This window comes from Camelus ferus, chromosome 15 (assembly GCF_009834535.1).
Source record: "Camelus ferus isolate YT-003-E chromosome 15, BCGSAC_Cfer_1.0, whole genome shotgun sequence".
Lineage (NCBI taxonomy): Eukaryota > Metazoa > Chordata > Mammalia > Artiodactyla > Camelidae > Camelus > Camelus ferus.
In genome coordinates this window covers 39,075,143-39,091,723 of record NC_045710.1, presented here as the reverse complement: position 1 = coordinate 39,091,723, position 16,581 = coordinate 39,075,143, and the positions used below count along the sequence as shown (strand labels likewise).

At 34.7% G+C, this 16,581-nt stretch overlaps 1 protein-coding gene across 3 annotated transcripts in view; it reads right to left on the bottom strand.

Moving 5' to 3' along the window:
- The window catches only part of ACYP2 (acylphosphatase 2), a 121,786-nt gene that overhangs the window by 56,001 nt on the left and 49,204 nt on the right, over positions 1 to 16,581 (bottom strand). The window contains exon 4 of one of the 3 annotated variants that reach the window (XM_032497564.1): positions 16,190 to 16,279. The exons of the other annotated variants lie outside the window; for them this stretch is intronic. Within the exon in view, the coding sequence (XP_032353455.1) occupies positions 16,198 to 16,279 (82 nt within the window). The 3' untranslated portion in view covers positions 16,190 to 16,197. The remainder of the gene's footprint in view (positions 1 to 16,189; positions 16,280 to 16,581) is intronic. 3 annotated transcript variants of the gene reach the window in all.

The following is a 16,581-nucleotide window of genomic DNA, read 5'->3' as shown; positions in this document are numbered from 1 at the left end:
ATAGTAAAAATTTAGTTAGTTGAGTGTAATGGCATTATATATCTGTATTTCTACATGGAAATAAATTTATATTAATGGGACTAAAAGGAAAAATCTATGCTAATTAAGGAAGAGATTCTGAAGAGATGAGGCACTAGTGAAGATGAAAATTTCTGATATTCCAATTACTAAATAAATGAGGTAACTCAGGATTCAGATGTTCATTTATAATTATACAGGAAATACTTTCAAGCATGTTTTACATGTTTCAACTGAATCAGCCTTTTTACTCAAACTGCTATATATCAAACTATCAAAAGTAATTGATACCATTATTAAAGTAGAAGATAACAAATCCTTACTATTTTGTGAGATTTACAGTTGAATAAATATCTGTCATCTTTTCAAATTCATAAGTGTATTTGGAGAAAGTTCTAACACACCTCATTTATTAAAAAAAAAACAACTTTGCAAAATGTATTAAGATTGTTTTTTTAAAGAAAATAAAACATTAGGCCAACATAAGCACTTTAAAGTTTAAGCATTTTCAACAAACTTAAAATTCTCGGTTGAGAAAATAGCCAACAACAAAAGCACATGTAGTCAAAGGAGCACCAATCTGTTTTCAATCATCATTTTATAATTTATTCAGTGCAAGCTTAGAGAAATGATTTTAATTAAGAAAGATTACACTTGGGTATTAATATGATAAAATATGCTGACATAATATTTCAAATCCAAGGGGTGATAACAGAAACAAAGAATTCCTTGGCAGTATAACAGAAAATTTAATTTCTAGAGCTCCATTGTTCTCCATTTGGGGCTTCAGTGAAATAATATTAAAAATCCACTTTAGGTATTGGAGATTCCTTAGAACCAACTACTTTGGTAAAAAAAAAAAAATGCTGTGAACTGCCTTTACTGGATAGGAGGTACAGCATTAGATATTAATTCTAATAAGCTAATCTGTGATATATTCTTTTAAGCTCTAACATATTGTCATTTCTCTTCTACTTTCCCTCATTATTCCTCTTTTCAGAAATCTCCAATATGTCTGCTGATCTGAACAAATCTCAAATCCAAACTCCTCATGGTAGCATACATAATCCCCCATCACGCTGTCCCAACTCATTCGCGGTTACCCCGTGATATGAGTGCGTTACTCTTGCTAAACTCATCTGATGATTCAAAAACATATTTTGAGCATGTAATTCCTCACTTGCAAAACAGGCATCCAGTACCTCTGTGTAATATTTGACCCATTTTTAAAGGCTCTATTCAAGTCCCACCTCTTATATTGACGATTTCCTAGTCAAGTTCATCTTCAGAGAGTTCTTCTACCTCTAATCTTTGACAGCATTTATTGTCTGACTGTATACATGTAATTTATCACATAATCATTTTGAGTGGTTGAACTTTTCTTGTGTATCTTAATATCCCTTTGTAGATTATAATGGCTTTAAGGGTGAATTCCATGTCCAAAATACATACTATTCCAAGATTCAGTCTCCTTTTCTCCCTTATGAATAGAATTCACATTTTGTTTGGATGGCAATGCACCCATTTAAAAATACTCACTTTCCAAAATCCCTTGGCAGATGGAAAAAAGTCCATGTGACCCAAGTTGTGACTAAAGAGATAAGAGCAGAGATCTCTAGAAAAGCTACTATTTTCCTGATAGAAAGGGACAGAAACATGAATGATACTTGGAGGCGGAAGAGCCTCAAATGACCTCAAGGACAAAAGCTATATGTAGGACAAAAAACCTGAGACACTGATGACATCGTAATACAACTGTACCAGCCCTAGACTGCCTACCTCTAGCCTTGTTATTTGAGAAAAATAACTCTTGTTTGGTTAAGCTACTCTAATTGGACTTCCATTACATACAGCAAAATGGCAATCCTAAGTGAAATGACTTAACACTATTCTTATGAATAAGATATTTTAAATAATTAACAATTGTTCAATGCTTAGCATTGTGCTAGTATGCAGAAACAACAAAAATAAATACATATGATCCCTGCTGAACAAGTTATCAATTGAAGGAAAGACATACAAAGCAAATGATTAATACAAGTTGGATGTGACTCATTTAATATTTATTGCGTGCATGTATGGATATACAGCACGCCAGCAAAGGGGCTCTTCAGGACAGAAAGGTAAATTAGTCAAAGATTATTTCCTCAAAGAGCCTAAAAAAAATTATATATATATACACACACACACACAAATACATACATACACTGTATTATTTACAAAATCTGTTGTAAAATCTATCTTTAAATAGATATAGATATATATCTGATAAAGGCAATGTGTAGGTCTAAGCATTATAAAAAGAAAGCAAAAATTAAATCCTAGTTTCAAGGAAGGCAGAACTACTTTTAATTAATGAGGTCAAGAAAGGGTTATTTCATACAGAAGGTACACTTGTGAATGACCTTGAAAAGGGGGTAAGATGTAGCCTTGTGGAAATGGGGGTAGGGTGAAGGAGTATTTGGATTTTAGATAACAAGGAAAAGAGAGAAATCAAAAAAGTGATAAGGTTTTGGGCTAAGATAATGGTGGCAGTGTTAACAGAAATAAAATAGAAGAAGGTACATATTTGGGAGGATAAATAAAGTGTTGGATTTAGGATCACAGTTAGTCTTAATAACAAAATCAACAGATGGAAAACAAGGTTTCCTTCAACCCTCATCTCACTCCACCCATCATTCTATCCTCTACTTCCTTTCACATCCTGCTGAAGGCACGTGTTTGGCAATTATCTACATGATAATCTTACTTTTACTCCAGTCTTTAAGCCAGCTTTAACATATTAAAGACCCAACTGAAATATTCAACATAATTAACAATGAAAACCTGGACTTGTGCTGCCCAATGCAGTAGCCTCAAACCTGTTGGCTGTTTACATTTAAATTAATTAAAATCAAGTAAAATTAAAATTCAGTTTTTCAGTCTCATTAGCCCTATGGTAAGTGGTCAATGGCCACATGTATTGCCTAATGGGGAAATACTCCCACAGTTGCAGGAAGCTCTATGAGGCAGTGATGACCTAGAGTCTTTCTCTCAAGTCAGGGAAAAGCTCTGCTGCCTTCACAATATTTTCAACACTTTTCTAGACTAGGTTTGAATTTATGCAATGAGTCAGAAGGGAAATAAGATGTAAATAATGGGAAAAATAGGAAAATAAAATAAAAATCTAGTAAAACGAATGATTGAAAAATAACATAAAACAAATATAATTAATATGTACCTGCACTAGCGATAATCAGAAAATGTGAGAAAAGGCTCTCATTCACAGTATCAAAGGATAAAGTATTTTGAAATAATCTCCACAAAAATGTGCTACAGCTACATACATAAAACTTTAAAAAGTCACAAGCAAAAAAATAAGATGAATAGAGGTAAATTTTATGTTTTTCCTGAGTTATTGAGAAATAATTGACACGCAACATTGTGTAAGTTTAAGGTGTACAACATGATGATTTGATGTATTTATATACTGTGAAATGATCACCACAATGAGGTTAGTTAACATATCCATCACCTCACATCGTTACCTTTGTGTGTGTGTGATGAGAACATTTAAGATCTACTCTCTTGGCAGCTTTCTAGTACAGAACACAGTACTGTTGACCAAAGCTATCATGTTTCATATTATTTGATGGGAAGATATTATAAATATGTCAGTCTTCCCAAATTAATCTTTATATTTAACATAATTTTGATTTTAAAAAAACACTTAAGTTGCAAAAAATGTTTGCAACTTGACAAATTATCCTCAAATTTATCTGGAAGATGAGCAGCTGTTAGGAAAAGCCAAAAAACTTTAGGAAGAAGTTTTGCTCAACCAGACATCAACTGAAGCATATTACAGACACTCAGTAATTAAAACAGTATGCATCTTGCACAGGAGTAGAACAGATTAACAAACAAAACTTTAAAGCCTAGGAAAGATCCAATTATTTATATGGACCATTGTTTATGACAAAATTGGCATCTCAAATTAGTAGAGGGGTGAATTATTTAACAAGTTTTAGAAAAACAGAGCTAGATTCCTGTCTCATAATATTTAGAGTAAATTCTACATGGGTTAAAGTTTTTAGTTTTAAAACAGAAAACACCAAAGTACTAGAAGAACACAGAGTTGAGTAATTTAAAAATACCTGTATTGGGAAGGAATTCCTAAACATGATCCCAAAGGCAGAAACCACAATGAGACTGCCAGATTGGATTCATAAAAACGTAAGATTTATGTATGGTACAAACTCCACCATAAACAGTTATCAAAGAATCTTTAATGACCTAATTTTCATCATTATGAGCTTTGTTACATAAGTTTTTTATATAATTTCATATAATTATATAATTTTAAATATAATCTTATACCTCAATACAGTGGCATGTCATACAGCTATTAGTAATGACCAAGGAGGGAAATATATATATATACATATACATACACATACACACACACATATTTACTGACATGGAAAGATTTACAAAAAAAATTATATCTAAATAAGTATGGTGTGCTTCCAGTTTTATAAAAAATTACATACCTAGTCATAAATTTATATAATTTACTATGTAATTAAAAGTCTGGAAGAATAGATATCAAGATCTTAATATCAGCCATCTCTAGATATTATTATAATAGATATTTGTTTTATTTAATCTACATCTTATCATTTTTCTAGAAGTAAATCTGTATGTATTACCTAGGTAATAAATAAGATGTATTTTGAAATTCTTGTGGTGAAAATGGCCAAGACATAAAAGTAAAAGGTAGCTTCTATTAAAACGTGGTTATTTCTAGGTGACAGGATTATAGGTGATTTGAATTTTTTCCTTTACATAAGGTTTTTCACTGTTTTTGTACAGGAACATATTTACTCTTTTTAGTCAAAATGAAATAAACTTGATTTATCAACTGCATCTGGCTCCTGTGCAGCCACAGATCACACAACTACTTTATAAAAGGAAATCTGCTAGCCCAGTGGGTGAGTTGACTAATGAAGGAAACACACGTCCCTCAGTTTCACACTTATCACTGGGATCATATGTCATAAGCTGTGTGTGTAATGTCAGAAATAAAGCATTTTTCTTTGTACCCTTTCAGTGTTTTCACGCCTATTTTGATACTGGAAGCAGGGAAGCAGAAGGCCTGCAAGTCAGACCACTATTTATATGATCATAACCGGGTTATTCCAGCCCCAGTGAAGCACAGGGAAATGTATTTGGTCAGCAGGCAGGGGAAAGGAAATTGCCTCTGAGGTTCCAGGATGACAGGTGAACTCAAACTAAAATTAAAAAGCAAAAGAACGTAGAAAGCCTATGTGTAATTTGATGTGTGATCTATGACAAGTGTTTCCTGTCATGTGAGAGGCAACCCATCCACTATGGTTATGCAAAGATCATGTTCATCCTAAGTGTTAGCCAGAGGAATTAACAAATTAACAAGATTTCCACATCTCCAAAAATAAATAAAAGCTCAGGCAATAGGAAGATCAGTAAGACAAAGTCTCTAGCTTCAAATGGAGAAACAATCCAAAACGTACCCTGCTAAAAAACTAACACGGACACAGCATCACCTCTACAAGGACACCAAATTCATTCATTCACTCATTTCATCATGTGTTTAATCCTTCGTTCACCCACAATGAGCACCTACTATGTAAGTTCTACCTACTGCCTGCTTTAGTGCTTGGCAAAATCAGCCCCTTATCAAATGTAAACATGTGATGCCCTTGACTGAAATCCTGCCAGAAAAAAAAAAAAGAAAAAAGGAAATCCTGCCAGATATAAATTAACTACAAATAAATTAGAAAGAAAAAAAGGAATAAACAGAATAACTGGCATTACGAAAGATACAGCTTTGGTCTGATTGGATTTTCAAACATTGGTTAGCCTACCCTTCTGGTTAATTAGAGATGGAAATAATGAGTTTTAAAGTAGTAGGTAAAGAGGGCACTGTAATGCAATACATACAGAAATGGGAGATGTCATTTAGATATTGGAAACACAGACAGGGTAGAAAAAAAAAACTGGTGAGACTAGAATTTAATTTATTCTTTAGTAAATGAATTGCTTCTACAATTTAGGAATTAAATATAAGTAGTAAATATCTGAAAATTGAACATCATAGTCCTCAAAGTAAAAGAAAAATGATATACTCAAACACAGAAATAACAATCCTGCCCAGAGCCAGGTCTGGATACAGAAGACATCAAAGCTGGGCTTCATAGTCTTTCAGCCCAGCTAATTAGATGACGATGCTCATAGCTTTCACAGAGCAAGGGACTAACAATGGTTAGGTTTGTCTCTTAAAACCTGGAACATACCTAAATTCCTTGTATTTCACGTCAGGTCCTGGATATCAGATTTCAATATCATTGTAATGCTATGCTTCAATAATGGATCTAGAGTTGAGAAACTACCAACTTAAATAGACAGAAATCTGGATTTGGAGCCGAAAGTCTTTTTTTTTCACCATCAGGAACTGTTGTGTACTCTACAGCAGTATATTTCAAACTGAGATCCACAGATGTACTATTAAAGGTCTTCTAATTCTTGATGTTTTGAAAATACTCTTTGTTTTAATTTTTATGATCATCTTTTAAAAAGAAATTTAAAGATAGTATGCATCTTTTGGATGACCTCATGCAACTGCATACTGCTGTAAGGTTTTTATGCAGTAGTTTGTATGTGCAAGTGAGTTTATGTCGAATAACATCAGGGAAAACTGTATGACTGGAAGGCTCTATGTAAGCAAAAAGGTGGGAGAGCCCAGTGTTATCTTTAACTGCCAACTCATATCAACTTATTGGGAATGAGTATGGTCATAAGGACACAGAAGAGTTTTTCTATTCCTGATTCTAGCAATAGTTGCATCAAATATGTATTTAAGGAAGATATCAATTAGAATAACTTTATCTTCAAGTAATAAAGCTTTACAGAGTTGCCAAGTGATATATCTTTAATCTGCTGTTTCAAGATTACTCACTGGCAGAGTTTTACTCAAGATGCAGTTTGATTTGCCTAAGTTCTAAATCAGAGATATAAAGGTATTAATATTGTTTGAATAACAAAACTTATGTAAGCAGGCATTTGCTAAGTATTGTCAAAACCCAAATACAGAACTAGATAAATCACAGAACTAGACTTGTGGTGACATCTTTCTGCTATAATTCTCCAAATCAATGCTATTTCAGCAAAGCAGCGTCACCTATCCCATTAAATCCACGTTGATTTGAACTGAATTGTAATGTTCAATTGTAATGGTTTTGTTGTCCTATTTAATTTGTACACTTGTTTTGGTTTGATTTAGTATAAGAGTCATAAGCGTAAAATTTATCTAGTTTTATGTTTGTGCATACTAAGTAACATACTAATATAAGTAAAATGGATAATTTAAGTAATATTATAACAATTTCAGTTGACACTGGAAGTCCACAGGGATTTTATTTTTCTTCAAAAGGGTAGGATACATCCCTCAACTTGAGGAACTCTGCTTTATGACACACATTAATTTTATTTAGGATTTAAAAAGAAAAAGAGCATGGTACCATGGTTCTCTATTGGAAGCTGAAATTTTACTTTTTGTTTTCAAAATAAGTTTCTCTGCATCTTTGCTTCTGTTTTGTTCCCCAACTTCAAAGCTCAAAGTGGCGGAATTGACACCAACAGGAAAAGGAATCCCTTTTCTAACAGTCACTCTACTGAATATAATTGCTTTCATTTTTGTCTAAATAGTCAGTTTCTTTAGAGACAGGACAGCGTCAGAGCCTGTCACAACTTAATAAATATCTGCCAAATGACGGGACGAATCATCCCAGCTTATTTTCTCAACTCTTCTTACTCTAGTCTGGTTCAAATAAAGTGCATCAGAACAATATCTTAACCTAGTTATTTTAACTGTGTAAGAAATACTCTATAAAGACAGAGTTGTTGTTGACGGATCAAATAGTCACGGTCTACTAGCAAGTATCAAAATCCTTGGAGACTAACCCTCTCGTAAGGAGCTCCCTGAATAACAAGAAACTATTCTAAGGTGACACAAAGTGTATTAAAATTTTCCGGAGAAAATAAAAATGTGAGTAACTTTCATCTCCTTTCCATAAAAATCATTAACTATGAAATAATGAACACCCAAAACAAGCCAGAAAGCCAACATGGAATTAAAATAAGCAGTATATTAAAAAGCAATATTAAAAATGTACTATTTAAATATAGTTTTCAAATCTGCTAGTGCACAAAATGCCAAGATTCCCTATTCTACCCTGCAAAATATCTTATTTTCAGAAAACAGATTTGTAAAAAATTTCTGGGTGGTACTAACCTGGGAGCCAGCAAACATTCCTGGCTTCATTCTTAAGAACTGATGAAACACATCTGCAAAAATCAACAGCTTGAAAGAGCTGAGTTTGCCAAAAAATTAATAAAAACAAAAACTTGTTTTGATCACTTCCTCAATATTTTTCTTTAATAATGGAGAAATCAAAGTAAAAGCTAATAAACTTTACATTAAGGATTGCCTGAGTGAACCTATGTGCACCCCCAACTCACAATCACACAATAGGGTATAAAGACACAATCTGACAAATGACTAGTCCTTTAAAACTTGATTTATGACACAGAATATTGCTCAATACTATATGAAACTAACATTTTTTCTTCTTTCTTTTCTCTGTAACTGGGGCCTATCTCCAGCTCAGGGGGGAAAACAAAATCTCCCTTTCCTTCCAAAGTCTAAACATAAATTCTTATCAGCAGGCAATCTAATGAGTTAAGTCAATCTTAGCCACTCTTTCAATTTGTGCTTTTGCAGCAAAGAGGCTTTGGCACTAAGAAAATCATTCCTGTTGTATCCTGCTATTCTGGACAAAAACTAATTTCCTGCCCAACCCTGGGGGTCACAAGAAGGCAAGCCAATGGAAAGTCATATAGAGATTAAGCTCAAACAATTAAAAAGATACACACACACACACACAGCTTCCATTCACCATTCTAGGATTTAAAAAATAAATTGCAGTAACCTTAGAAAAACAACATAGATGGAGACTGCCACGTAAGTTGAAATCCAAGTAAGGAGAGAATATTATTAACATCAGGATCAGAACTGAGAGAGAAGAGAGGAAAGAGACAGAGGGAGAGAGGGAGAACCACTTCAGGACTGTAGGGGAAAAAAAAAAAAAGATATTTTATGTGAACTGAACTATGGAAGACAAATAAAAACTCAGAGACCAAAAAAGAAAAAAAAATTAGAGGGCAAATGTAACTAGAAGACCTCCAACTGAATCATGCGAGGACAAAGGAAAAGCAAGCTTGACATCTCCCTGAGCTGGAAGCATACACAAACCACATGAGGAACATAACCCAGAAGATACATTTCATAGAAACGTGTGAGGTCCTGGAACATTCTGTGTTGTAACAATTTTAGGATTTCAGAAATTCCACAGGATAGCAAGTTCATTAATTCCCACATTTTGGCTACTTTTCTAATTATGTGTTCAAAAATGCCAATACTGAATGCATACACAGAAATTGAAAGCTAAGTTTCAAAGGACAAACTGGAACAACACTACTATAGGAGATTACCTGGGAAGAAAATATTATGGAAAAAAATCCAAACTAGTAAGAAGGATGGTTTATGGTTTATATGTTTCATGTCCCACCCACTCAACTTTGGAGTACTAATGTATAAATTTGCATCTTTATTACTGCAGAATTATACTAAATATTGAATCCAAGCTACCAAAAAAACCTAGCTACCATTATCTTTAATTATGATTCATGCCTGAAGTGACAAAAATGTATGCAAGATTCCCACTGATGATTAATTTTATGTGTCAACATGGCTAGACTATGGTACTCAGTTGTTTGATCAAAAACTAGTTTAGATGTTGCTGTAAAGTTATTTTTTAGTTGTGATTAACATCTACAATGAGATGACTTTAAGTAAAGCAGATTATCCTCCATAATATGGGTAGGACTCATCCAATTAGTTGAAGACGTTAAGAGCAAAGACTAAAGTTTCCAAGAGAAGGAATTCTGTTTCCAGCCTGCAGCTTACATGTTTTACCTGAATTTCCAGCCAGCCAGTCTGCCCAACAGATTTCAGATTTGCCAGCTCCCACTATAAAACTCTCTCTCTCTCTCTTATATATATATATAGTGTGTGTGTGTATATATATACACACATACATATATACAGCACACACATACACAATTGATTCTGCTTCTCTGGAGAACCCTGATTAATACAATGCCCAAAACCGTAACAAAAAGTAAATTTATTGCATTTTTCCTAACATTATGCAAATTTTACAACTTGAGGAAAACAACAGCTATCATCAAATATCCAAGGGTTTTAAACCACTTAAATAACCTGTGTTAACATGGAGAGAGCCTACGAATGTTCCCTCTGTGGTTTGTAGCTTTTATTACACACATTAAGAGTTTACAACAGATTGCACCCCCTACAGGGGAACATTTAGTTTGCATTTCGAAATTATATTTTGGAGTAAGTAAGTGAATGTCACTCTGCAATTATGGAAAAGATCATAAAGAAGATTCAATTGAACTAAAGTGAAATGGGTTGGTATACCTGTTTCAGAGAAACAAAGAGACACCAAAACCACGGAGAATTTATATAATGCTAATAGGCACCTGGTATAAATAAAGGATGTCATTTGTGAAAACTACAAGAGTCTCGGGTCTGTCAAAGCACACAGGATAAGTTATCTTGTTCTCCAGTAGTTTTGAATCAAACACAATAGAGATAGAATTTGCTAATTATACCTTTAGCAAAGTGACAGGCAACCTAATTAAATGAAAACACAATAACATGTTTGGGATAGAAACATTTTAGAAACAAGACTTAAAAAAAACTTTTCAATTGGATAGCAAAACAACTCAAAGTCATTCTCCAAGCATAGCCAGCAATGACAGTAAATAACAGACCTGAATTACAATTCATGACATAGGCCTCTAATTCACAATATTATCCATTGTAAATATTTAAGATTATTTGCAAGCAAATACATTACAATGACATCTTGAGCCCAAGGTCCCAAACTTCAAAGCCAAATGCCTTCAAAGATAGGGGAGCTAATAAAAATGTAGACAGTGTCAGGTGTAAGTGAGGTGTGGGGAGGCAGGGCGTGCCTGTCCCATCAAAAGGTAAGCTTATATTCAAACAACACAATAACAACTTTATTATATCCCAACTGAATGCATCAGCCCTAGGTGGAATTCAGCAAACAGCTGCCACTTCATGATACTTGAACTAGACAACAGAAGCAAATTAGAACAGTAAATACATGAATTATTAAAAGAGAAAAGAACCATAAATATCGAGAAAAATATACTATAAAAGGAGATAAGGACATAACTCATGATTATTGATCTGTATTTAACCCTAAAGCAAAGCCTGAATCACATGGCAGGTACAAAAGGAGCTGGAAGTGAGTATCCCTGACCCAATGACGTGAGATACTTTGGCCAATCTGTACAGATTAAAGGCTCTAAGAAGACAGTTAAACTTTAGGGAGTGAAGGAGAATTTCACAAAGGGGATTGAGGAAAGGAATGAAATTGTTTGGAAGAAATGCCTACAAAGGAGCTCCCTGATGAGGTTAACCTAAGTCACTACAATAAGGATGTTGAGTAAATACAAAACAGAAACAGACTCACAGACATAGAATACAAACTTGTGGTTGCCAGCAGGCAGAGAGGTGGGAAGGGACAGACTGGGAGTTTGAAATTTGTAGATACTGACAGGCATATGTAGAATAGATAAACAACATTATACTGTATAGCACAGGGAAATATATACAAGATCTTGTGGTAGCTCACAGTGAAAAAGAATGTGACAATGAATATATGTATGTTCATGTATAACTGAAAAATTGTGCTCTACACTGGAAATTGACACAACATTCTAAACTGACTATAACTCAATTTTTAAAAAAAAGGATGTTGAGGAGCTGGGTCTCCATCTCCTGAGCCCTGTGTGGAGATAAAAGCATCTCACGGCAACAATGATGTGACTGCCGCCCAGTCTGGGAAGAGAGATCAACTCAGGCACCTCGGGAAAGGGGTGGAGGGTGGGTGTGTGGTAGGAGCAGGTGGGGCGAGGAGACATAACTTGTATCCTAAGAGGATATGCAAAGGTTTTGTGAGAAACCAAGGACAATTAACAAAAAAACAGCAGGCCTCCCTGTCAAGAACTGAGGTTTCTGATCCTTCCATGGCTTATCTGCTCTTCTCTGGGTGTTACCTCTTCGATGTTGACTTGTTTCCTCTGGTTCTTTATCTTGCCTTCAACTAAAAGAGCCTCTCTAAACCCAGATGCTGTCTCACAATTTTTGAGCTCAGTTCCTGCAGGTCACTGGCAACACTCACCATGGCCCAAACAGCCTTCACTCGCCACACCTATACAGGTGTTTGGGAGGACACACTCCTCGGACCTAAGAAAGCAAAGAACTTTCAAAGACATCTAAGAAACTGCTTAGCAGTTCAAACTAGGGAAACCAGAATGGGCAGAACAGGCAGCTTCTACTAAGCCAAGTTAATGGGAGAAACAGTAACAATGTAATAAGAATGTTTAAAGGGATGCACATAGAGAATAACTACAAACATTTTGGAGAGGGGCGACTAAAAGGAACATGAAATCTAGGGGTTAACATTGCAATACAGAAGGTATTGAAAACCAAACTAGTAAAGTAGGAAAATGAAGTGAAGGAACTACTACCTCAGTAAGCAAAAAAGTACAAAGAAATGTCAATTATTGGTAAAAATGTAAGAGACATGGAGGACAGGTCCAGAAAACCTAATATGCAAATACTAAGATATTCAGAAAAAGTGAAGAAAACAAAAGCAATGATCAAATAATAAAACTTTTGAGCTGAAGAAAGAACTGAATTTTCAGATCAAAGAAGTTCACCAAATGCCAGGCAACTATAATAGGGGGAAAAAAGACAACTGACACATTATGGTGAAGCTTTTGAACCCTAAGAGTAAAAATCAAGTCTTATAGAGAAGAAGAAAAGGGTACTGACAAGGGTAAAATAAACAGACTGCCACTGGAGCTCTCCTGTGCCATACTGGAACCTGAAAGGTGTATACAGACTAAGGAAAAAAGGACTGCATTCCAAGAACCCTATGTCCAGGTAAGATATAATCCATAACTGAAATGAGAAAAATTTCAGACATAAAGGATTCATAAAACTAATCACTCATTTACCCTTTTTAGAAAGAAAAAAATATTAGAAGTTCAACACATAAATCAATGTGGGTTGGGAAGGGATAAATTTGGGATTTTGAGATTTGCAAATGTTAACCACTATATATAAAAATAGATAAAAAACAAATTTCTTCTGTATAGCACAGGGTACTATATTCAATATCTTGTGACAACCTTTAATGAAAAAGAATATGAAAATGAATATATGTATATAGATATATATGCATGACTGGGACATTATGCTGCACACCAGAAATTGACACATTGTAATGGACTATAATACATTTTTTTAAAAATCAATGTGATATAAATTAATAGAAAGAAGGCAAAACAAACCATGTGACCAGTTCAACAGATGCAGAAAAAAATTTGCCAAAATGTAACATCGTTTTGTGACTGAAAACCACTCAACAAACTAGGACTAAAAAGTAGCTTTCTCAATCTCACAGAAGACATTTACAAGAAATCCATAGCTAACATCACACTTAATGGTGAAAGGCTCCCCCCTAAGATTAGGAACAAGATGTCTGCTCTCACTGCTTCTGTTCAATGCTGTACTGGCGGTTCTAGCCAGGGCAATTAGGCAAGAAACAGAAATAAAAGGCACTCAGATTGGAAAGTAAGAAGTAAAACTGTATTTACAGATGACATAATTTTATGTATAGACAATCCTAAGAAATCCACTAAAAAACTATCAGAACCAATAAATGGGTTCAGTAAAGTTGCAGGCTGCAAGATCAAATCCAAAAATCAACTCTTTCTAAACACTTGGCAATGAAAAATCTGAAAATAAGATGAACAATTCTATTAACAGTAGAATCATAAGGAATGAAATACTTAGAAATAAATTTAACAAAAGGAGTGCAAGACTGCACTAAAACAATGTTGAAAAAATTAAAGACCTAAATAAATGAAAAGAAATTCCACCTTCATGAATTGGAAGACAATATTGTTAAGATGTTAATACTCCCAAAACTGATCTACAGTTTCAGTGAAATCCTTATTAAAATTCCAAATTCCTTTTTTGCAGAAATGGACAAGCTGGTCTTAAAATTCATATAGAATTGCAAGGGACTACAAATGGCCAAAAACAAAAAAACCTTGAAAAGGAAGGCTAAAGTTGGAGGACTCACAGTTTCTAATTTTAAAACTTACTGTAACTCTACAGTAATCAAGACTGTGTGGTACTGGCATACAAGTAAATATATGGATCAATAGAATAGATCTGAGAATTCAGAAATATGCCTATATATGTATGGTCAACTGATTTTCTACAAAGGTACCAAGATTATTTAGTGGGGAAAGAATAGTCCCTTTAACAAATGGTGCTGGGACAACTGGATATCTAACTGCAAAGAATGAGGTTGGATCCCTAGCTTTACATCATATATAAAAATTAACTCAAAATGAATCAAAGACCCAAACATAAGAGCTTAACATGTAACCTCTAGAAAAAAAAAAGTGTACATTTTCATGACTTTGATATAAGCAAGATTTCTTTTATATGACAAGAGCATAAGCAACAAAGGAAACATGAATGTCATCAAATTAAAATATTGTTGTGCTTCAAAGACACCATAAAGAAAATGAAGGAACCCTTAGAAAGGGAGAAAATATTTGCAAACTCTGTATCTGATACGGGTCTAATATCCAGAATCTAAAAAAGGACTCTTACAACTCAATAATTAAAAAGACAAATAACCCAACATTTAAAAAATAGTCACACGATTTCGACAGAAATTTTTTGTCAGAGTATATATGAATGGCTGAAAAACACCTGGAAAATGTTCAACATTATTAGCCATCAGCGAAATGCAAATCAAAGCCACAATGAGATGCCATTACATATCCACTAGGATGGTATAATAAAAAAGACAGTAACAAGCATTGGGAGAATGTGGAGAAAGAACTCTCATACACTGCTCTGTAAAATGGTGCAGTCACTTTGGGAAACAATCTGGCTACTCCTCAGAAAGTTCAACACACAGTAACCAAATGACCCAGAAATTCCACTCCTAGGAATATACCCTATACCCAAGAGAACTAAAAATATGTCCACACAAAACTGTGTACATAAATGTTCATAACAATTGTGACTATATTTCAATTTTAAAAGTTCATAACATTATTCATAATAGCCAAAAAGTGGAAATAATCCAAATTCCATGAAGTGATAATGGATATACAAAATGTGGAATCATCATACAATGGGAATACTATTCAGTCATAAAAGGAATGAAGTACTGATACATGCCACAACGTGGATGAACCTTGAACATTATGCTAAGTGAAAGAAGCCAGTCACAAAGGATATTTATGATATCATCTATGTGAAATGTTTAGAATAGGCAAATCCATAGAGACAGGAAGTAGGTTAGCAATTGCCAGGAGTTGAGGGTACAAGGGGTGGGAGAGTGACTGCTAATGGGTATGAGGTTTCTTACTGCAGTGACTAAAACATTCTGGAATGAGACAGTCATAATGGTTGCACAATCTTATAAATATGCTAAAAGCATTGAATTGTTCTCTGAAAATGGAAGAAGAGGAAGTCAGAGATTTGAAGGATTCAAGGCATGGTAGCTGGCTTAAAGACCAAGGAGGCCATGTGGCTCTTAGGAGTTGAGAGTGATCCCCAGCAAACAGCCAGCAAGTAAGCGGGAACCCCAGTCCTACAACCACAGGAAACTTAATTCTGCCAACAACTCATAAGTGCTTGGAGGTGGATTTTCCCCTAGTTACTCCAGATGAGAGCTCAGCTCAGTCAACACCATATTTTCAGCCTTGTGATACCCTGAGCAGAGAACTCAGCAATGCCACGTCAGACATCTGACCATAAAACTGAATTTTAAATGAGTGTTGTTTTAAGCCACTAAGTTTGTAGTAATTTGTTACCTAGGGACAGAAAACTAACATTCCCCAAGGGAAAAGTGGCTGGGTGTTTATCAATATTGCTCACCATTTTTATCAGTGAAGGGAAGGAGGGTTAATGCCCCCGGGAGTAACCAATGGGAGAGTCAGTGCAGAAATTTCCCAGCTTCTTCCCAACCTAGGGAGTGGAGAGAGGAAAATAGTTCTGAGATGCATTCTTCCCAGCTCCTCATAAGTGTAGTGCCTATGGTCCTGTTTTAACAGATCCCAGCTCAACATCAACCCTTCACTGACTTTTCTTTCTTCCCTGTTTCACTCTTCCTTCTCTATCACTCAGCTTCCTGGGATCATCTCCCAGATAAACCACCCACACCCAAGTCTGGGTCTTAAGCTCTGCTCCCAGAGGACTTCAAGTTAAGTAACCTCTAAGCCTCATTTTCCTCATCTGTAACAAGTGGGTAATAATACTTTCTAATATCA